Genomic DNA, 24748 nt, shown 5'->3' on the forward strand with positions numbered 1-24748 from the left:
TTTCTTCTGCGCTTGTGTAGTTGTGGTACTGTTGCGAGCTGCTCCTTTTCGATCTCCGATCTCCTGTACCCGGATTTGTGGGGAGTTTTAAGACTCCTCACATATTATTGATAATGGCTGCTTCGTGATTGATATTCAGGCTATTGGGGGTTATCAGAATAAATGAGTTGGTCAGCGATTCAAACAATTTCCAGTCAGCTTTGTCTGTATTAAATGGGGATCTATTTATCATTGAGTTGTTTTGGGTGGAATGAAATAAATACGTCATGATTGGAAGATGATCACTTCCGAAAAAGTTGGTTTCTATTTCCCACTCTGCATGTATTGCCAGCTCTGCTGAACAGTGAGTGAGGTCTATGTGTGTGAGAGTGTTGTGTGTGCTCAAGTGTGTGGGGCTCTTGTCATTAAGAATGATATAGTTCGACTGCATAATGAATTTTTCCAGGATGGTTCTTTTTTTGTTGTTAGTGGGGGAACCCCAGCTTCTATGCCACGAGTTGAAGTCTCCAGCAACTAGAGTTGGCTTGTTGTTTGAAGGCAGCCGTACTGCTTGCAAATTTTTGATATTAAACATGGATTTTGTTTGGAGGTAAGTGGAGATTATATTAATTTTTTTTGGGAGCATATCTCAATGCAGATTGCGAACTATAAAAGCTAGAAAGTTGAGATTAAGAATACAGACCCCAGAGACATAGACGCAACGCAAGTTTATTGATTCATGTTGCCAAGCCCACTCTTACGCCCACAAACCGCCCAAAATTGCCACGCCCACACTTTTGAAAAATGTTTTAATATTTTTCATTTATGTATTAGTTTTGTGTTTCTATCGATTTGCAGAAAAAGGTTTTGCCACGCCCACTACACCGCCCAAAACTGCCACGCCAACACTTTTGTAAAATGTTTTAATATTTTTCAATTTTTTTATTAGTTTTGTAAATTTCTAACGTTCTAATATTGCCACGCCCACACTTTGGAAAAATGTTTTGATATTTTTTCACATTAAATTAGATTTTCACATTATGTTAGATTTATATATTTATCGATTTGACAAAAAGCTTTTTGCCATGCCAAGTCTAGCGGAAGCCACACAACCTTCCAAAACTCCTTAAATTTTTTGGTATTATTATTTGTCCTGACAATTTCTATCGGAATACCAAAAACATATTGGCCACGCCCTTCTAACCCAGCAGCCGCGCAAGACTATCAGGCTTCCCCAATTCCTATCGAAATGACAGAAATATCGTTTTGCACTTTCATTGAGTTACGTCTATCTGATTATCGATTATAGCGTTAAGTCTGGTTTCATCCTATAATCATTTATATTTATACCACGAAGATAACTCGTAGTAAATTATTTGTTTGGAAAGGTACAAAAAAATATATAGACATATAAAAATAGTAACTCATAACGAGGTAAACTGAAGATATCGCCAATACTAAAGCTGATATAACACACAAGATATAACATCAGATCGGTAAAATTTTATAAGTAAGAATATAGAAAATTTAACTGATAGTGTAAGTGTGAATAATTATGCATAAAACTAAATATATTTTCGATTACTGGACTTACATTTTAAACTTTAACAGTCTTGGTTAAATAGCCAGAAGTTCGGTTTTAACAATATTTAGTATGACTATTCTTATACTAAACGTCGGTTTCAGTAGAAAATACCCATATAGAAAGCAGACATAATATATGTAAATATTTGTTGTTACTGTATTTAAAGATGTAGATGATCTCCGATTACGGTAAAACTCTAAACGGTTGAACATTAAATATTGAATTTATCTTGACGTAGCTTTATTGCCCAATTAAGGTCCACCCTAGTAAAAATGATGAAATTTAATTTTTGTTTTACTGAAACTGTAGTTCCAAACAAAAGTTTTAGTTGTTAAGGAGTTTTCAGACAACAAGGAATTCAACTGAATTATAAGGCCCTTTTTCATTATTACCAGACTGCTGATATTATGTATAACTTCTGCTATATAGTAAGCTCTATATCAGAATTTAATAAAAAATTTTTATATGTAGATAGTTATTAACAATATGGCGAGCTACTGTTTATTTTGGATGGCATTGCTTAAGAATTGTTGGGACTCGATCGGTAATGATTTTGTTATTTACCTGTGGACTTTAGCTTTGACATTCTTATGGATTTACTGGATATTTTGTGTTCCAATTGTATGGAAAAAGGTATTTATTTTTAATTACTGTTAGTATGATTGAGTAAAATATATGAATTTATTATATAGATCGGAGAATATATATAATATTTTATATAAAGTCGCTCTCTTTCAATAATATATCGAAAGATTCTAAAGAGTGGCTCTACATGAATATTTTAACTGTTTTTTGATAAATTTGGCAAGCTTAAGAGCTATAGGCTTATTAGGTATAATTATAGTTACACTATTTGAATCGATTTTGCCATATCCGGCCGACTGTCTGTCCGTACGAACGTTGAGATCTCAAAAACTATAAATGCCAGAGTGATAATAAACAAGAGAGAACGCTATAGTCGAGTTCCCCGACTATCTGATACCCGTTACTCAGCTAGTGTAAGTGCGAAGGACAGTTTTTGGCGGTTTGTGGGCGTTAGAGTGGGCGTGGCAAAAAGTTTTTTGGCGAATAGATAGAAATTTACAAGACTAATACAAAAATGAAAAAATATCAAAACATTTTTCAAAAGTGTGGGCGTGGCAGCTTTGGGCGGTTTGTGGGCGTAAGAGTGGGCGTGGCAAAAAGATTTTTTGCAAGTCGATAGAAATTTTCAAGACCAATACAAAAATAAAAAAATATTTAAACATTTTTCAAAAGTGTGGGCGTGGCAGTTTTGGGCGGTTTGTGGGCGTTAGAGTGGGCGTGGCAAAAAGTTTTTTTGCAAATCGATAGAAATTTACCATACCAATACAAAAATGAAAAAATATTAAAACATTTTTCAAAAGTGTGGGCGTCGCAGTTTTGGGCGGTTTGTGGGCGTTAGAGTGGGCGTGGCAACATGAATCGACAAACTTGCGCTGCGTCTATGTCTCTGGAGTCTGTGTGCTTAGTCTCAACTTTCTAGCTTTTGTAGTTCCTGAGATCTCGACGTTCATACGGACAGACAGACGGACAGACGGACGGACAGACGGACATGGCCAAATCGACTCGGCTATTGATCCTGATCAAGAATATATATACTTTATATGGTCGGAAACGCTTCCTTCTGCCTGTTACATACTTTTCAACGAATCTAGTATACCCTTTTACTCTACGAGTAACGGGTATAAAAAGTAGGAAGTTGAGATTAAGCATACAGACTCCAGGGACATAGACGCAGCGCAAGTTTGTCGAATCATGTTGCCACGGCCACTCTAACGCCCACAACCCGCCCAAAACTGCCACGCCCACACTTTTGAAAAATGTTTTATTATGTTTTCCATTTTGTATTGGTCTTGTTAATTTCTATCGATTTGTTAAAAAACTTTTTGCCACGCCCACTCTAACGCCCACAAACCGTCCAAAGCTGCCACGCCCACACTTTTGAAAAATGTTTTGATATTTTTTCATTTTTGTATTAATCTTGTAAATTTCTATCGATTTGCCAAGAAACCTTTTGCCACGCCCAATCTAACGCCCACAAAACGGCAAAAACTGTCACTGTTGAAGACTCTCCTTTGCACTTTCACTATCTGTGTAACGGGTATCAGATAGTCGGGTAACTCGACTATAGCGTTTTCTCTTGTTTTAGACATGTTTTTTTGAATGATTTAATTGTATTTCGAGGTGTTTGTGCGATTCTATAATTTTGTCTAAAAAAGACAGTTTTTCACCCCCCTTTTTTATATTGTTTTTATTATATTACAAATGGGTGCATCTGCGCTATTGGTGATGCATGTAAATAGATTGGTGGTAAGGAGCTTTTGTCTAATGGCGAGAGGCGCAATGTTGGCCTCAAGAGGCAAATTTCCTAATAGCTCAATGTAAAGTTGAGTAAACTTTATTTAGGACACTTTTTGGGGCAGTTCCATATAGTGGTAAAGCGAAATCAATTTTTGATACTTTTAAAGCTTTCACTACAGAAATTAGTGTTAATGTGCTACAATTGTATTTTGGATTAGATAGCCATTTAATAATATTAAGCAGTTTCAGCAGAGCAACGACAAAAAAGCCTATGTGTGATTTCCACTTGTGTTTATTGTTGTATATCAGGCCTAAAATTTTGAGTGAGGTAACATTGGGAAGTTGAAAGCTGTTAAAAGATACATCGTATCTGCCATGGTTTTTGTTGCATATATGCATGTGCTTATACTTTTCGGGTAAAATGACAGCACCAGAATAAGAGCACCAGTTGGCTATGTCATTGTATAGCATATCTAAATTTAATATCCCATTTTTTGTTTTATTCATTTCAATAATCAAGTTGACATCCTCAGCATAGACGCTTATTTGTATTTCTTTGTGCAATGCTATCAAATCAAATCAAATGCTATCAATTTTAGTAAGCTATGACAAATAAAGGCGATCCTTGTGGGATACCATTATCGAGTGGCAGTGTGTTGGAGAAATGTTGGCCAACTCTAACTTTTATCTTCCTGTTGGTCATAAAATTGCGAACATAATTAATGATTTTGGGTCCAAGTTTCCACTTTAATAGTTTGTTGATAATCGCATGTAAACCAATTTTGTCAAATGCTTTGCAAAAGTCGAGCAAGATAATAGAAAGGTGATTCTTGGTAACCAAGGTTTTGTTAACAAGAAAGTCTATAAAGAGTAGACTATCCATAACTGATTTGCCTTTCCTAAATCCTTTTTGGCTATTGTGGAGAAGTTTGTAGTTAGTTACAAACCACCATAGCCTTCTGCCCACAAGTTTATGGAGAAGTTTGGCCAGTTAAGCGAAATTGGGCGGTATGATAATGGGTCGGTTTTATCTTTGTCAGGCTTGAGAATGGGAATGATTACACTAATTTTATATTGTTGCGGTATGTGGCCGCGTAGTATAAGATTATATAAGTCGATTACCTGGTGCTGGAGATTCATATAATCATAATTAATCATATCGTAATTAATTCTCTCAAAGCCTGGAGTTTTTGCTGAATAGAATTTAATAAAGTTAACGTCAAGCTCAACTGGCAGAGCTCGGGAGTGTGTCGTGTGCTGTCTTGAATTATTTTAGTTTTGTTTTCATTAATTTGGGAGAAATTGCAATCGCGTGATTCAGATGACAAATTTTCGCAAAACAAGCCAGCTATGTTTTGTTGGTAGGTGATGAATTGGTAAGGATTGTGTGGGTGGTTTAGACAGTGAATTTGCTTGGTAGAATTTAGCCCACAAAATCGGCGGATATTACTCCATATCTTTTGTATGGACGTCTTAGGATTAATCTCCTCGGAAAACTTGGTACTTGCGTCTCTTTTTGAGATTCCAAGGGCGCGCTTAAGGATCGCTGATTTTTAATGTTTTTGGTGGTAATATTTCTTTTAAGAGCATGCCATGCAGTATTTTTGGCAATGCGTAGGGTTTAGAGCTCTTTGTTCCACCAAGGTAATGACCTTTGTGCTTTTAAAGAAAATTTCGGTATGAATAAATGAGTTGGTCAGCGATTCAAACAATTTCCAGTCAGCTTTGTCTGTATTAAATGGGGATCTATTTATCATTGAGTTGTTTTGGGTGGAATGAAATAAATACGTGATGATTGGAAGATGATCACTTCCGAAAAAGTTGGTTTCTATTTCCCACTCTGCATGTATTGCCAGCTCTGCTGAGCAGTGAGTGAGGTCTATGTGTGTGAGAGTATTGTGTGTGCTCAAGTGTGTGGGGCTCTTGTCATTAAGAATGATATAGTTCGACTGCATAATGAATTCTTCCAGGATGGTTCTTTTTTTGTTGTTAGTGGGGGAACCCCAGCTTCTATGCCACGAGTTGAAGTCTCCAGCAACTAGAGTTGGTTTGTTGTTTGAAGGCAGCCGTACTGCTTGCAAATTTTTGATATTAAACATGGATTTTGTTTGGAGGTAAGTGGAGATTATATTAATTTTTTTTGGGAGCATATCTCAATGCAGATTGCGTCAAAATCAGTCGGGAGAGAAATTTCTTTGAACTGGATTGTCTTACTAATAAGTATTCCAACACCACCATAAGAAGGTGATGAGTTGAGTGTAAGAAAAAGATATTTTGTGGAAATAGGGTACATTGAGTTGAATCTAAGATGAGTCTCTTGCAAAGTTAGTATATATGTGAGTTTGATGTTCTTTTATTAATGTTTGCAGCTCAGTAGTTATTGACATAGCCATTTATGTTCCATTGTAAAATTTTTAGAGACATAAGATTCGTAGGGAATTAGATAAATGCTATTAGAGACGGAGTTAAGATGGTATGCAGATGACTGGAAGCCTACACTCTCCGACATGAACTACAGTGAGTACCGCTGTAATTCAGAGCCACTCTCCCTCCCCCGCCAAGCACCAGTCCCCACGCCTAGCGCAAATCGATTGATTTGCCGGCACTGGGAGGAGCGCTCGGCGGAGAAAGGGGAGCGGACTCAGTGAACTACGGCAGTTCATTAATTGTCAACATCTAAGTTGTCGGGTTACATGTCTATGTCTGAGAAGTTGACTTCAATTGTCTTCTCATAGATTGAAAGTGCGTCGGAAGGTAAATTAAAGTGTTTAATTGTTTTTTTTCTTTCGCCTTAAGTAGGGTCTTCGCACGATTAGATAAGTTTTTGGGAAATATTTTAACGGGGGAGTTGAGAGGGGTAGTTGTAGCTGAGGTGGAAAAGGGTTTGATTTCACTAGTGGTATTTTGTGGTGTAATATAATTGTATGTGATAGGTTTTCGAGCAGCAATAATTGCAGCATCTTTGGCTGTGGATGGGCTTATATCAGATTTATGCGTTGAATCGGGGTTAGTGGGATTTTCTTTCTTATTATAATTAGTTGATAGGTTGGTCTTAACTATACTTGAGAACATTGATCCGTAGTGGGCTTGCCTCGAGTTGTAGAGTGAAGTAGCCTTTTCAACATCGACTTTTTCTAAAGTTTTTCTGGCTTGGATATATTGCTGCTTGACAAAGATCCTCTGTGTTAACGCAAAGATGTTGGAGATGTGTCCGAACCGACAGTAATTGTTGCAGCGAAGTGGTGAAGGTATGTAAGCCCGGACTTTAACTGATTCGTAGCCGATTTTTATATTCTCTGGAGTTGAGACAGAGGCGAAAGTAAGGATGACTAAACCAGTATCGACTTAAACTTCATTATTTTTTTATTTTTTGACGTCACATATGTATAACGAACACGACCTTTTATCTACGCCCGAGGTCTTCTCTGTCTAACTAACTTGCCGGCTAGGTTCAGGGCTCGGGTGGATTGTTTTGACTCTCGAATTTTTGTAAACCGTTCCTCCCTCAGGTGACCTTTTATATATTTGCTGAATCATATTAATTTCCATTGTGATTATCTGCATTTAATTATTAATCGTTGAATACATTCTAGTAGTTACTAGTAATAATAAAAATAAAATAAAAGTATTCTTCATTGAATTTCAAATTTAAATCGTTGCTTCAAGACTATCGCTACTATATTAAAATTTATTACATTAATTGTCGCTTAGTTCTAATCGATATTTACTATTTTCACGTTAAAATTTAAGCTACGTGTAATTTGTCGGACGCGAGTTCCTGGAGGAAACATAATAATAATTGCGGCTATGCAGTACTTACAAAGGATCCCACGAAGTCAGCAGGCCTGATGACGTCCGATGTTAGGTCGATTTATGCGTTAATAGTGATTTTATGAACAAATGCTCTCTACAGGCTCGAAGTCCAACAATACGTACACGTTAAAGCTACATCTAATGTTCGGCTTATCCAACTTTCTACCATAAACCGAATGCTACCAACATTTAATTGAATTCAAACATTTTAAAGTGCCAAGTTCTCTTCCGTTTAAGTCCTCCAATAAGTACATCGAGTTTCCTATTCGTTTTATTACTTTTGCCTTATCAACTAAGGGTGCTAATTTGGCGTTAAAATGATCTGCCAGTTTGCTTATCGAAAAAGTCCGCTTTATTACCAGCTGTCCTAGTTGAAAACATCGTGGTCGGCTGCGAAGGTCATAAACTTTCTTATACTGCACATAATCCTTTTCCATGTGGCGATGAATGCTTGAATGAATTTTGTCAAACTCATCGGGCCGCCTTACTTATGCCGTATTATCCTCCAGCAGGCAGAGGTTTCTAAGAACGTTTTAATCCTATCATTAGTGACCATGTGTTGACCATACACTACCATATAGGGTGACTGTCCGATTGATTAGTGTATGCTATTACGCAGAAACAAGTTTATGCTGTTCTTATATTGATCCCAATCCCGTTGGTCCGATCGAATGTACGTACGCAAGGCTGCGTTAATAGATCAATTGACTCTCTCAGCCGAATTGCATTGCGGCGAATAGACTCTAGTAAACACTTGGGTGATCCCATAAGAGGTCAGAAACGAAACAAACTCATGGATTTTAAATGGAGTGCCATTGTCGCTTACTAATGTTTCCGGCAGTCCTATGCAAGAGAAAATATCCTCCCTAAGATACTGAATAATAACCTTCTTCACAGGCTTGAGGAAGGTAAATTTCGAAAAGTGATCAAAGATTATGAAGATTCCAATATTTCCTCGTTTAGATTGCGGGAAGGAACCTATAAAATCAACGTACAGCCTTCAAAAGGGCCGATGCGTAACGACTGGAGATCCCATCGGTGGCTTTAACGATCGCGTGGGATATTTTTAATTCTGACACAGTTCACACTTGCCTACAAAATCCCATACGTCGACAACCATACGTGGCCAGTATAAATACCTTCGGATATGTTTCAGAGTTTTAGCGATCCCGCAATGAGCAGCTATTGGTTGACAGTGCGCAGATTCCAAAACGGATTGTCTAAGACCAACCGGAACAAACAGCTTCCACTCGGTGTCGATATCTCCTTTAAGTGATGGAAATTTGGGACGATGATATAAATACTTATCAATAACTTGATAATCGGGAATAGCAGCCTTTAAAAATTTTTCTTTTAACTCTAGATATTACTTGTCTAAAAATGCGGAAGAGTCTAATTTGATTGCAGGGACATTTTCAATGTCGATGGCTGAGATATCGGTTTCTACTTCGTGTGCTCGTGAGAGCGCATCTCCCACTATATTTTGTGATCCTTTCCTATGTTCGTTCCTATGCGCTAGACGCCTGCTAAGATCCTTTTGTTTTATCAACCACTTAGGACTGGCGTAGTCGGTGATTGTTTTAAACGGGTGTCCATCGATGTACATACGAAATTTCTTTATTTGCCACTGCCAAACATCCCAACTCAGTCACCAAGTAGTTTCGCTGAGCTTGGCTTAGTTTCTTTGACATATAAGCTATCGGAAGCTCGTTTCCCTCGTCGTCAAGCTGTGCTAATACTGCACCAATACCAAAGAAAGACGCATCGCATTGGATGATGAATGGTCGGTGGTAATTGGGATGTCGTGGAAAGGGTGCCCAACACAGTTTGGATTTTATCGCCTTAAAAGATTATTTGAAGACCTTTCCTTTCAGTCGGTCAGAGAGTGCCGCAGTCACTGAGTAGTTTAAGAAAAGGTCTAGTTAGGCTGTTTAAAGACGTGTCTGATGGGGTTGGAATATTCTGTCCGAGGCTGGGCTCTTGCACCACACGCCTCGGGTTCTGGGGTCTCTATGATGACTTGTTGGTAACGTGCCAATAGAGTCCGACAATCGGATACGCAGGGTATCTGCAATCTCCAACTTCGAGTACAAAAAATCGTCGAAGCTCTCATTCTGTTTCTGTATTCGTCGCACAGTGGCGCATCCAAGAACTGATTTAAATCGGTTCAGTATTTTAGAAGTTACACGTGTTCAAAGTTGAACCTTTTTTGGGTTGTAAAAAAACAGGAATTTTTGGTAGAAAAATCTGAATTTGCGGTCGATTTTTAGGTAAAATATGTAACCTACCGGCTTGGTTATGGTCTCTATGGAAAGGGTCATCAAATCTCGGTAAAATAAATGTATAATATTCTTATATTATACATTTTTTCAACTTTGATGGAGAATATAAATCGATTCCCTTCCATTCCCTTGGTTTGGAGTATGAGGTGTTGTTCTTGAATATGTTCTTTATCAGAATCAAAGATCGGTACCCCCACGTCCCACCCCGAATTTCCTAGGCAAAAGATACTCAGCGTAAAAAACGCGCGGCTTAGTGAAAATTCTGCTACAAGTGCACTTGCTGCGCAGTACAAAACTGTATGGCGGGCATACATTTTTTCCTATATTGGCGGTTTGTTTTTCAATCCCTGACTTTGTAATGATTTTAAAGGAATGTGTAATGATTAACTATTCTTCAAAATTATTAAATTAAGAAAAATTTAATAATTATTTTAAATGGTTTGTAAAAAATAGGTAAAAATATATGGAAGATTTACAAAATAAAAAAAACATAAATGTTTTTTCTTTAAAATAGATTTATTTTTTGTTTTTAAAACATAAAAATTACTTTTCATTTAAAAAAAATTAAGAAAATGTCTCAACTAGTTCAAGATTTATAATTTTTGTAACCCAAAAATTTCTAAGGCCCCTTGATGTCTTCATCTGAGCGTTGTGGTGTACGTAGTTCGACAGATTTTAACTAACTGGTCTTTTAATAGTGGGTGGTAATTACTAATAAAGAGGACCTTGTACTTCCTTCGCTAGGGATGCGCACTCTTGCTATGCTCGGGTCTAGCTCGCCGTAGGTCGGGGTTCTTCTAGCTTAGGATAGTACGAAACGCCACTACATTTAACAATTGCACATTATTCAAAACTCTACTATTGATTAATAAAAGAAATGGCTTTATATTGATACGACGGATACACGCCAACACGTGTGAAAATAAGCTACAGATTCTGATAAATATTGGGAATTTTGGATGTTAATAATTCCCTAAGTCATTACCCTCCCTACCATGAAAATGATACTTAAAATGTTTACATTTGGCCAAGTTCAAAATAACTCTACCACATATTTAAGAAAGTGTTCAACATAAGTACTCGACAAACCATTAAATCTATTTATTCACAATTCATTTTTTTCAATATATCTTCAATTATAATTCCATTTATATTAATTCAGTTTAGTAAGCTATTCCATTAAATTAATTTTACAAACAAGAGAAACGCTATAGTCGAGTTCCCCGACTATCTGATACCCGTTACTCAGCTAGTGGAAGGGAGAAGGAGAGTATTAAACAGAGTATTTTTGGCGGTTTGTAGGCGTTATAGTGGCCGTGGCAGAAAGTTATTTGGCAAATCGATAGAAATTCACAAGACCAATATAAAAATGAAAAAATATCAAAACATTTTTCAAAAGTGTGGGCGTATCAGCTTTGGGCGGTTTGAGGGCGTTAGAGTGGGCGTGGCAAAAAGTTTTTTGGTAAATCGATAGAAAATTACAAGACTAATACAAAAGTGAAAAAATTTCAAAACATTTTTCAAAAGTGTGGGCGTAGCAGCTTTGGGCGGTTTGAAGGCGTTAGAGTGAGCGTGGCAAAAACACAAACCAGCCAAAACTGCCACGCCCACACTTTTAAAAAAATGTTTTGAAAAATCTTTATTTTTACATTAGTCTTGTATTTTTCTATCGATTTACCAAAAAACTTTCTGCCACGCCCACTATAACGCCTACAAACCGCCAAAAACTGTGTTTAAGACTCTCCTTCTCCCTTCCACTAGCTGAGTAACGGGTATCAGATAGTCGGGGAACTCGACTATAGCGTTCTCTCTTGTTTTATACTGATATAGCGGTCTATTCGGTATTGTAAACGCAGTGTATTGCTAAGAATTTTCGTCGAGCGGTATCTGCCAGTATGTATGCTTCATATCGATACCACTTATGAATTTAGCTGGTGGTAACCGGCTTAATATGCCGTCTATATGAGGTAGAGGATATGCGTCCCGCTGAGTAACCTTGTTTACCTCTCTAGAATCAAGACATAGACGGTTCTTGTCTCCTTTCTTTACTTACACGCAATTACTGCTCCAAGCGCTAGTTGACTCTTCGATAACATCTAAAGCTAGCATGTTATCCACTTCACCAAACATTAATTTTTCAATGACAGGTGAAACTGGCCAATGGCGTTGTTTAACAGGACTCGCATTTCCTATATCAATGCTATGTGTGGACAAGGTATTACGCCCTAAACCTTCAGAAGCAAAGCATGGAAATATTTTTATTACTGTCTCCAGCCGAAGTCTTTCTCTTTCGTTTAGCTCATGATATTTTGGAGAATTTTCATCATCATCCAAAGTACTCAGCAATGGTCGGATTGCTCGTAATTTTTGCGAAAAATCAATGCCTAAATATACATTCTGTTAATGTTCTGGTATTATAAATAATTAAAGATTGTCTATCGCATCTCCATACTTAATGGAAGTTGTAAGTTTTGACACTACTTTGCTTTTAGTTCCGTTCGCAGCGCGAATTTCGCCAGAACATTTTTTTACGTTGTTGTGTTTAAGGAAGTTCTGAGCAGCTAATCCGCCTACACAACTTATTGTTGCTCCAGAATCTAATAAAGCCTTGTAGGTTTGACCCTCTATATTGATATCCCTATAAAGTCTTCGGTCAGAGCTAAGTACTATAGCGGAAATAAGTTTCTGTCGGTCACGACGAACCTTCTTTCAAAATTCTCTCAATCGGCTAGTAGATCGTCTGGGCTTTAAATGAGTCCCTAACTATCTACTTTACCAAATATTTCTCTACGCTTATTATTGTAATTTTGAATTCTTATGTGTAAGGGTATAAAGGAATAATGAATATCAGGCTGACCTAAAGGTTCTACCTCCTGAAATTCACGGGCTTCAGTGGTTGCCTTTGACTTAGCAATTTCTGAATCTACGGATGTATCTTGTTGCTCAGAGAAACATCCTTTTGTCGGTTTCCCGGATTACAGTTTGGGCAAGTCGGGTTGTATTTTTCTTTAAGTCCGCAACCGTAACAAAATACAAGAGAGAACGCTATAGTCGAGTTCCGCGACTATCTGATACCCGTTACTCAGCTAGTGGAAGGGAGAAGGAGAGTCTTAAACAGAGTATTTTTGGCGGTTTGTAGGCGTTATAGTGGGCGTGGCAGAAAGTTTTTTGGCAAATCGATAGAAATTTACAAGACTAAAACAAAAATGAAAAAATATCAAAACATTTTTCAAAAGTGTGGGCGTGGCAGTTTTGGGCGGTTTGTGGGCGTTAGAGTGGGCGTGGCAAAAAGTTTTTTTGCAAATCGATAGAAATTTACAAGACCAATACAAAAATGAAAAAAATATCAAAACATTTTTCAAAAGTGTGGGCGTGGCAGTTTTGGGCGGTTTGTGGGCGTTAGAGTGGGCGTGGCAACATGAATCGACAAACTTGCGCTGCGTCTATGTCTCTGGAGTCTGTATGCTTAATCTCAACTTTCTAGCTTTTGTAGTTCCTGAGATCACAGCGTTCATACGGACGGACAGACAGACGGACAGACGGACAAACGGACAGACGGACATGGTCATATCGACTCGGCTATTGGTCCTGATCAATAATATATATACTTTATATGGTCGGAAACCCTTCCTTCTGCCTGTTACATACTTTTCAACGAATTACTCTACGAGTAACGGGTATAATAATTATTTTAGCCATACAATCATCAAATCTGTGGCCTTGTTTGTCACAATTCCAACAAGTTGTGGTATTTCGACGTTGAATTTGGTTTACCTCTTCACCTACTCTTACTAAATCTGTCTCCTCTTCTTTGGGGGTTAATTCTGCCACGCAGGAGCGATGGGGTTTTGGCTTAAACGTCCTGAGATTGTTATAAAACTGTTCATGCCTGCGCACTTCGTATCGGAGTTGTGTTCTGTTTGGGATTTTAAGATGCAGCAACTCATGATGTAAGCTAGGCTTCGAATTTCTAACCAATAACTCAACTAATTGTGCTTCGGAAACTCCATTTTGCAGTCTGTCAATCAACCGTTCCATGGTTTCCTGGAAATCTTCAAATGCTTCATTTTCTTCTTGCTTGCGTTTTCGGATTCCCTCCCAAATATCATAATCTGTCTCTATATCTTCAAATCTGTTCCTAAATTCGCCACAAAATGTGTTCCAATCGAAATTTGGATTGTTTCGATGAAACTTCCAATACCAATCGCTTGCTTTTCCTGCAAACAGAAGGTACAAATGGTCACATAGAAGTCCATAACCATTACCTAAATTTTGTTTGGTAAGTGAGCATATCATGTAAATGAATTCATCTATCTTGATGCTTGTTTTGCTACCATCGAACATTAATCCCCATTTTTAAATAATTCCTGATGCAAGTTGTCCAAATGACTTTTAATAGATGTCTCTATAGTCTTCCCTGTTGTTGGCTAACAGTAAACTGTATAAAGTTCATCAACTCTGGGTGAGTACTAAGAACCATACTGGAATTCGTTTGAGGTTCTGTTAAGATCCTATCCAAATTTCCTCTGTATGTATTTCTTGTAGACACTCCTCGTCCAGGAGGTGTACCTCGGATCCTGCCTGATCTGGTATTTCTCCTTAATGGGATATTATCATTATTATCCTGACATTCGCTTACGCCGGATGTACCAGCTGTTGCAGCATCTAATTCAGCGAACAGAGTGTTAATAGAGTGAGATAAATTCGATTCATTGCAATCAGCATTGCAAATTGGACGTGTTTGTGTACTTTTTAAGTGTTTTATAATGCACTTTTTATGAAATGTATGCCGGCACGATGGTGTTGCTGACAAAACGGTTGGTGCTAAGATTTATTTACATATGGGACAGCTATTTTTAACGCCTTGTGAAACTTCAAATGCAATACCTGCACTATGCTTAGCTGAGATATTATTGTTATTAAGATATGTTGTAATTATTTGGATTGTCTTTCCTTATGTCAATCACTTCTATCAAAAACTTAGTTGTATCCCTATTTGTTAGTGGATTGTAGCTGGTCTATTGCCTCATGCTTTTGTTTACTTGAAAATCGGACACTATTCGGTCTTATTGAAGTGTAAGTATAATGTATTCCAAAAGGTATTCGCCGTAGGTCGAGGTTCTTTTAGCTTAGGATATTACGAAACGCTACTGCATTAATTAAGTGCGTCTTATTCAAAACAATAATCAAAACTCTACTATTGATTAATAAAAGAAATATCTTTATATTGATACGACGGATACACGCCGCCACGTGTGAAGATAAGCTACAGATTCTGATAAATATTGGGAATTTTGGATGTAATTAATTCCCTAATTCTTCACCCTCCCTACCTTGAAAATGATACTTAAAATATTTACATTGTCCCTTGGCCAAGTTCAAAATAACTCTACCACATATTAAGAAAGTGTTCAACATAAATACTCGACAAACCATTTAATCTATTTATTCACAATTCATTCTTTTTCAATATATCTTCAATTATAATTCCACTTATATAAATTCAGTTTAGTAAGCTGTTCCATTAAATTTCATTTACACACTAACAAGTTTTAACCTTCGCATAATTATCCTAGTCTTTCTCTAACTCTTCATTTTCGTTTATATATAGTGAGTAAAAAAAGTTATATAAAAGTAAAGTATAAAGCAAATAGATATAAGTAATTGAATATAAAAATTAGCAAATATGGTTATACAATCCTTAGCCAAATGCAGATCTTATTTTATTTAGACGTTCGAGTGGCGTTTTGTAGAACTTTAATATAGGTAATTCATAATAATGTTTTTATAGTTATTGTTTTGTAGTACTCACGACCTTAAATATCCTATGATGTGCGTAAAGTTGGGCCCAAGTTCACGTTGACATTGTGGAGCTCTAGGTCAAATTTTAAAGGTCCTAATTTAAATTCCTATTCAAATGCCAAAAGTTCCGTCAATCTGCGAGTATTTAATTCAATTTTAATTGCAATACAAAAGAAAATCAAGAATCAAAACAAAACACCGAAATGCAACTGCAGCACTACAGCGATAGGACCTTAGGAGACCGCTGGCAGCTACGCTGCGCTGCGGCTGTAGAGCAACCAAATACCTTTATATAACCCTTGGCCTTCTTTACGCCTTGGGCCTTCTTGGCCTTCTTGGCCTTCTTTACGCCTTGGGGCCCTATGAAAACTGAGTTAGAAATGGGCACTCACTATATCGTATTGTTTACCTTTTTCCACATATATTTTCCATAATTTAATGTGGTGTTTAATTGGGCAGCGTCAAAAATTGGGAGCGTTCGCCAAGAGGTTTTATCTGATAATGAATCAAGCTCTGGGAAGCTGCATGCCGGTGTTCAATGCTATAGGCTTTCCTTTCCCTAACTGTACAATCCCAAGATCATATTCTGTCCTGATTTGTCTAAGACAATTATCTCACTTTTTGGGTTATACAAAAGCTGCTATAATTTAGGGCGAGGGTATCTTGAAGAGTTATTGCAGTATAAAGCTTAAGTTGGTCACTACACCCACAGATAAGAGTAATAAGACTATTTCAAGGAAGCCTTATCTGAAGAAATTCGTTGTTTTCTAGCTTGTATATCCTTCAAATGGAATACTCATAATTTCTTTCCTTTCTCATCCTCTAATTCGTAGTAGTACGAGCTACGTTTCTTATAAACTTTAGCTGGGATAAATACGGGTGCCAATTTACTACTGAATTTCTTTACGGCATTACTTTGTGTAAAGTTTCTAGCGCAAACGAAATCGCCGTTTTTAAATTCTATCTGCCGAGTGCGTAGGTTGTATCTATTCGCGTTTTCTTCATGGGCTCGGTTTAGGTTCAGTTTAGTTTGCCGTCTCTGTAGTTCTAAAGCCTCCGGTTTAGATAACCGAGTGTCGTCCGCTAACATATTTAGAGTACGCAGGAGACTATAGTCCTTGCCGTTAAGGATCATATTTTGTCCAAATGTAAGGTGACGAACCTGTCCTTCTATGTAACGACGCTCTTTAAGATCCGCTAATTGCGTCAAAGTTGTCATCCCAATTTGCGTTAGCCTGTAGAGAATATATGGCTGTAAGTTTATGCTGTACGGCAAAACTAGTAAGGAAAGCTTGGAAATAGCTTGACTTAAACTGACTGCCATTATCAGAAAGTATTACTTCTGGAACGCCAAACGTATAGAATATAGCCCCTTTAAGTAATCAGAGATTTTAGGAGCGGTGAACTTCTTAAGAGGTAACAAAAAGTGGAAACGGGTGTTATGGTCAACGACAATCAGCAAACCTATGTGACCTTTTTTCTGCGAGGGTATGGCCCTAAGAGGTCAATATATAATTTTTGGAATGGCCTGTCTGAGGTTAACGGTTTACCCATTGGCGGTTTTAGAACCGTGTTTGGACTTTTTGTGGTACGACAAATCACACAATTGGATATATAGTTGCGTATTTGCGTAACCATACAAGGCCAAAACAAATATCTTTCTAGTTTTTCTACAGTTTTACTCATGCCACAATGAGATGAGCTTCGTGCATCATAAGCCTGAAACAATATATCGGGTACTAACGCCGAAGGTATCCATAGTTTCCAAAGATTTTCTTTCTTTATATCGTCTGATACAGAAGTAGTTCTTTTGTAAATATATCCATCCCTGATTTGTAGATCGGGAAATCTTGATTGATTGTTTGATATTGTCTTTATTAAGTCCAAGTATTCCGTGGATTTGAAATGTGGAGAATCTACGTCAACTATGGGTCCATTTTGACAAAATTCATCGATGGCTGGGTCGTTCTGTCAGGATAAGGAGTCTGCAACGACGTTCTGAAAACCGCTACGATGTTTTATAGTGAACGTAAACGCTCTCAGCTTCATTGACCATCCTTCTGCCGCATTAGCCATTCAAGGGCTGCATGGTTTGCTATGACTAAGAAATCCTGGCCCTCAATATACGGAAACTTAATAGTTACGTTGCGCTTTGGACAATTTTTCAGACATATACGAAATCGGAAGTTCTACTCCATCTCGCTCCTGAGCCAGTACGCAACCAACACCAAAAGAGCTGGCGTCACACAACAGAATGAATTGCTTGGAAAAATCTGGTGTTAGTTGACTCTTCGATAACATCTAAAGCTAGCATGTTATCCACTTCAGCGAACATTAATTTTTCAATGGCAGGTGAAACTGGCCAATGGCGTTGTTTAACAGGACTCGCATTTCCTATATCAATGCTATGTGTGGACAAGGTAGTACGACCTAAACCTTCAGAAGCAAAGCATGGAAATATTTTTATTACTGTCTCCAGCCGAAGTCTTTCTCTTTCGTTTAGCTCATGATATTTTGGAGAATTTTCATCATCATCCAAAGTACTCAGCAATGGTCGGATTGCTCGTAATTTTTGCGAAAAATCAATGCCTAAATATATATTCTGTTAATGTTCTGGTATTATAAATAATTAAAGATTGTCTATCGCATCTCCATACTTAATGGAAGTTGTAAGTTTTGACACTACTTTGCTTTTAGTTCCGTTCGCAGCGCGAATTTCGCCAGAACATTTTTTTACGTTGTTGTGTTTAAGGAAGTTCTGAGCAGCTAGTCCGCCTACACAACTTATTGTTGCTCCAGAATCTAATAAAGCCTTGTAAGTTTGACCCTCTATATTGATATCCCTATAAAGTCTTCGGGCACAACTAAGTACTATAGCGGAAATAAGTTTCTGTCGGTCACGACGAACCTTCTTTCAAAATTCTCTCAATCGGCTAGTAGATCGTCTGGGCTTTAAATGAGTCCCTAACTATCTACTTTACCAAATATTTCTCTACGCTTATTATTGTAATTTTGAATTCTTATGTGTAAGGGTATAAAGGAATAATGAATATCAGGCTGACCTAAAGGTTCTACCTCCTGAAATTCACGGGCTTCAGTGGTTGACTTTGACTTAGCAATTTCTGAATCTACGGATGTATCTTGTTGCTCAGAGAAACATCCTTTTGTCGGTTTCCCGGATTACAGTTTGGGCAAGTCGGGTTGTATTTTTCTTTAAGTCCGCAACCGTAACAAAATATAATTATTTTAGCCATACAATCATCAAATCTGTGGCCTTGTTTGTCACAATTCCAACAAGTTGTGGTATTTCGACGTTGAATTTAGTTTACCTCTTCACCTACTCTTACTAAATCTGTCTCCTCTTCTTTGGGGGTTAATTCTGCCACGCAGGAGCGATAGGGTTTTGGCTTAAACGTCCTGAGATTGTTATAAAACTGTTCATGCTTGCGCACTTCGTATCGGAGTTGTGTTCTGTTTGGGATTTTAAGATGCAGCAACTCATGATGTAAGCTAGGCTTCGAATTTCTAACCAATAACTCAACTAATTGTGCTTCGGAGACTCCATTTTGCAGTCTGTCAATCAACCGTTCCATGGTTTCCTGGAAATCTTCAAATGCTTCATTTTCTTCTTGCTTGCGTTTTCGGATTCCCTCCCAAATATCATAATCTGTCTCTATATCTTCAAATCTGTTCCTAAATTCGCCACAAAATGTGTTCCAATCGAAATTTGGATTGTTTCGATGAAACTTCCAATACCAATCGCTTGCTTTTCCTGCAAACAGAAGGTACAAATGGTCACATAGAAGTCCATAATCATTACCTAAATTTTGTTTGGTAAGTGAGCATATCATGTAAATGAATTCATCTATCTTGATGCTTGTTTTGCTACCATCGAACATTAATCCCCATTTTTAAATAATTCCTGATGCAAGTTGTCCAAATGACTTTTAATAGATGTCTCTATAGTCTTCCCTGTTGTTGGCTAACAGTAAACTGTATAAAGTTCATCAACTCTGGGTGAGTACCAAGAACCATACTGGAATTCGTTTGAGGTTCTGTTAAGATCCTATCCAAATTTCCTCTGTATGTATTTCTTGTAGACACTCCTCGTCCAGGAGGTGTACCTCGGATCCTGCCTGATCTGGTATTTCTCCTTAATGGGATATTATCATTATTATCCTGACATTCGCTTACGCCGGATGTACCAGCTGTTGCAGCATCTAATTCAGCGAACAGAGTGTTAATAGAGTGAGATAAATTCGATTCATTGCAATCAGCATTGCAAATTGGACGTGTTTGTGTACTTTTTAAGTGTTTTATAATGCACTTTTTATGAAATGTATGCCGGCACGATGGTGTCGCTGACAAAACGGTTGGTGCTAAGATTTATTTACATATGGCACAGCTATTTTTAACGCCTTGTGAAACTTCAAATGCAATACCTGCACTATGCTTAGCTGAGATATTATTGTTATTAAGATATGTTGTAATTATTTGGATTGTCTTTCCTTATGTCAATCACTTCTATCAAAAACTTAGTTGTATCCCTATTTGTTAGTGGATTGTAGCTGGTCTATTGCCTCATGCTTTTGTTTACTTGAAAATCGGACACTATTCGGTCTTATTGAAGTGTAAGTATAATGTATTCCAAAAGGTATTCGCCGTAGGTCGAGGTTCTTTTAGCTTAGGATAGTACGAAACGCTACTGCATTTAATAAGTGCGTCTTATGCAAAACAATAATCAAAACTCTACTATTGATTAATAAAAGAAATAGCTTTATATTGATACGACGGATACACGCCGCCACGTGTGAAGATAAGCTACAGATTCTGATAAATATTGGGAATTTTGGATGTAATTAATTCCCTAATTCTTCACCCTCCCTACCTTGAAAATGATACTTAAAATATTTACATTGTCCCTTGGCCAAGTTCAAAATAACTCTACCACATATTAAGAAAGTGTTCAACATAAATACTCGACAAACCATTTAATCTATTTATTCACAATTCATTCTTTTTCAATATATCTTCAATTATAATTCCACCTATATAAATTCAGTTTAGTAAGCTGTTCCATTATATTTCATTTACACACTAACAAGTTTTAACCTTCGCATAATTATCCTAGTCTTTCTCTAACTCTTCATTTTCGTTTATATATAGTGAGTAAAAAAAGTTATATAAAAGTAAAGTATAAAGCAAATAGATATAAGTAATTGAATATAAAAATTAGCAAATATGGTTATACAATCCTTAGCCAAATGCAGATCTTATTTTATTTAGACGTTCGAGTGGCGTTTTGTAGAACTTTAATATAGGTAATTCATAATAATGTTTTTATAGTTATTGTTTTGTAGTACTCACGACCTTAAATATCCTATGATGTGCGTAAAGTTGGGCCCAAGCTCACGTTGACATTGTGGAGCTCTAGGTCAAATTTTAAAGGTCCTAATTTAAATTCCTATTCAAATGCCAAAAGTTCCGTCAATCTGCGAGTATTTAATTCAATTTTAATTGCAATACAAAAGAAAATCAAGAATCAAAACAAAACACCGAAATGCAACTGCAGCACTACAGCGATAGGACCTTAGGAGACCGCTGGCAGCTACGCTGCGCTGCGGCTGTAGAGCAACCAAATACCTTTATATAACCCTTGGCCTTCTTTACGCCTTGGGCCTTCTTGGCCTTCTTGGCCTTCTTTACGCCTTGGGGCCCTATGAAAACTGAGTTAGAAATGGGCACTCACTATATCGTATTGTTTACCTTTTTCCACATATATTTTCCATAATTTAATTATATCACCACCTGTATGTGGTGTTTAATTGGGCAGCGTCAAAAATTGGGAGCGTTCGCCAAGAGGTTTTATCTGATAATGAATCAAGCTCTGGGAAGCTGCATGCCGGTGTTCAATGCTATAGGCTTTCCTTTCCCTAACTGTACAATCCCAAGATCATATTCTGTCCTGATTTGTCTAAGACAATTATCTCACTTTTTGGGTTATACAAAAGCTGCTATAATTTAGGGCGAGGGTATCTTGAAGAGTTATTGCAGTATAAAGCTTAAGTTGGTCACTACACCCACAGATAAGAGTAATAAGACTATTTCAAGGAAGCCTTATCTGAAGAAATTCGTTGTTTTCTAGCTTGTATATCCTTCAAATGGAATACTCATAATTTCTTTCCTTTCTCATCCTCTAATTCGTAGTAGTACGAGCTACGTTTCTTATAAACTTTAGCTGGGATAAATACGGGTGCCAATTTACTACTGAATTTCTTTACGGCATTACTTTGTGTAAAGTTTCTAGCGCAAACGAAATCGCCGTTTTTAAATTCTATCTGCCGAGTGCGTAGGTTGTATCTATTCGCGTTTTCTTCATGGGCTCGGTTTAGGTTCAGTTTAGTTTGCCGTCTCTGTAGTTCTAAAGCCTCCGGTTTAGATAACCGAGTGTCGTCCGCTAACATATTTAGAGTACGCAGGAGACTATAGTCCTTGCCGTTAAGGATCATATTTTGTCCAAATGTAAGGTGACGAACCTGTGCTTCTATGTAACGACGCTCTTTAAGATCCGCTAATTGCGTCAAGGTTGTCATCCCAATTTGCGTTAGCCTGTAGAGAATATATGGCTGTAAGTTTATGCTGTACGGCAAAACTAGTAAGGAAAGCTTGGAAATAGCTTGACTTAAACTGACTGCCATTATCAGAAAGTATTACTTCTGGAACGCCAAACGTATAGAATATAGCCCCCTTTAAGTAATCAGAGATTTTAGGAGCGGTGAACTTCTTAAGAGGTAACAAAAAGTGGAAACGGGTGTTATGGTCAACGACAATCAGCAAACCTATGTGACGTTTTTTCTTCGAGGGTATGGCCCTAAGAGGTCAATATATAATTTTTGGAATGGCCTGTCTGAGGTTAACGGTTTACCCATTGGCGGTTTTAGAACCGTGTTTGGACTTTTTGTGGTACGACAAATCACACAATTGGATATATAGTTGCGTATTTGCGTAACCATACAAGGCCAAAACAAATATCTTTCTAGTTTTTCTACAGTTTTACTCATGCCACAATGAGATGAGCTTCGTGCATCATAAGCCTGAAACAATATATCGGGTACTAACGCCGAAGGTATCCATAGTTTCCATAGATTTTCTTTCTTTATATCGTCTGATACAGAAGTAGTTCTTTTGTAAATATATCCATCCCTGATTTGTAGATCGGGAAATCTTGATTGATTGTTTGATCGATTTTGACAAAATTCATCGATGGCTGGGTCGTTCTGTCAGGATAAGGAGTCTGCAACGACGTTCTGAAAACCGCTACGATATTTTATAGTGAACGTAAACGCTCTCAGCTTCATTGACCATCCTTCTGCCGCATTAGCCATTCAAGGGCTGCATGGTTTGCTATGACTAAGAAATCCTGGCCCTCAATATACGGAAACTTAATAGTTACGTTGCGCTTTGGACAATTTTTCAGACATATACGAAATCGGAAGTTCTACTCCATCTCGCTCCTAAGCCAGTACGCAACCAACACCAAAAGAGCTGGCGTCACACAACAGAATGAATTGCTTGGAAAAATCTGGTGTTAGTTGACTCTTCGATAACATCTAAAGCTAGCATGTTATCCACTTCAGCGAACATTAATTTTTCAATGGCAGGTGAAACTGGCCAATGGCGTTGTTTAACAGGACTCGCATTTCCTATATCAATGCTATGTGTGGACAAGGTAGTACGACCTAAACCTTCAGAAGCAAAGCATGGAAATATTTTTATTACTGTCTCCAGCCGAAGTCTTTCTCTTTCGTTTAGCTCATGATATTTTGGAGAATTTTCATCATCATCCAAAGTACTCAGCAATGGTCGGATTGCTCGTAATTTTTGTGAAAAATCAATGCCTAAATATACATTCTGTTAATGTTCTGGTATTATAAATAATTAAAGATTGTCTATCGCATCTCCATACTTAATGGAAGTTGTAAGTTTTGACACTACTTTGCTTTTAGTTCCGTTCGCAGCGCGAATTTCGCCAGAACATTTTTTTACGTTGTTGTATTTAAGGAAGTTCTGAGCAGCTAGTCCGCCTACACAACTTATTGTTGCTCCAGAATCTAATAAAGCCTTGTAAGTTTGACCCTCTATATTGATATCCCTATAAAGTCTTCGGGCAGTACTAAGTACTATAGCGGAAATAAGTTTCTGTCGGTCACGACGAACCTTCTTTCAAAATTCTCTCAATCGGCTAGTAGATTTTCTGGGTTTTAAATGAGTCCCTAACTATCTACTTTACCAAATATTTCTCTACGCTTATTATTGTAATTTTGAATTCTTATGTGTAAGGGTATAAAGGAATAATGAATATCAGGCTGACCTAAAGGTTCTACCTCCTGAAATTCACGGGCTTCAGTGGTTGACTTTGACTTAGCAATTTCTGAATCTACGGATGTATCTTGTTGCTCAGAGAAACATCCTTTTGTCGGTTTCCCGGATTACAGTTTGGGCAAGTCGGGTTGTATTTTTCTTTAAGTCCGCAACCGTAACAAAATATAATTATTTTAGCCATACAATCATCAAATCTGTGGCCTTGTTTGTCACAATTCCAACAAGTTGTGGTATTTCGACGTTGAATTTGGTTTACCTCTTCACCTACTCTTACTAAATCTGTCTCCTCTTCTTTGGGGGTTAATTCTGCCACGCAGGAGCGATAGGGTTTTGGCTTAAACGTCCTGAGATTGTTATAAAACTGTTCATGCTTGCGCACTTCGTATCGGAGTTGTGTTCTGTTTGGGATTTTAAGATGCAGCAACTCATGATGTAAGCTAGGCTTCGAATTTCTAACCAATAACTCAACTAATTGTGCTTCGGAGACTCCATTTTGCAGTCTGTCAATCAACCGTTCCATGGTTTCCTGGAAATCTTCAAATGCTTCATTTTCTTCTTGCTTGCGTTTTCGGATTCCCTCCCA

General features: G+C 37.5%; 1 protein-coding gene across 1 annotated transcript in view; it reads left to right on the top strand.

Annotated features, from left to right (window-relative positions):
- The first annotated feature begins 1674 nt into the window (after window positions 1-1674).
- Window positions 1675-24748, top strand: part of LOC26535507 (cholesterol 7-desaturase nvd) — a 127595-nt gene continuing 104521 nt past the window's right edge. The window contains exons 1-2 of the mRNA XM_039373643.2: window positions 1675-1973; window positions 2036-2197. Of these exons, the coding sequence (XP_039229577.1) occupies window positions 2051-2197 (147 nt within the window). The 5' untranslated portion in view covers window positions 1675-1973; window positions 2036-2050. The remainder of the gene's footprint in view (window positions 1974-2035; window positions 2198-24748) is intronic.

The sequence above is a fragment of the Drosophila yakuba genome, chromosome 3L (genome assembly GCF_016746365.2).
Source record: "Drosophila yakuba strain Tai18E2 chromosome 3L, Prin_Dyak_Tai18E2_2.1, whole genome shotgun sequence".
NCBI lineage: Eukaryota > Metazoa > Arthropoda > Insecta > Diptera > Drosophilidae > Drosophila > Drosophila yakuba.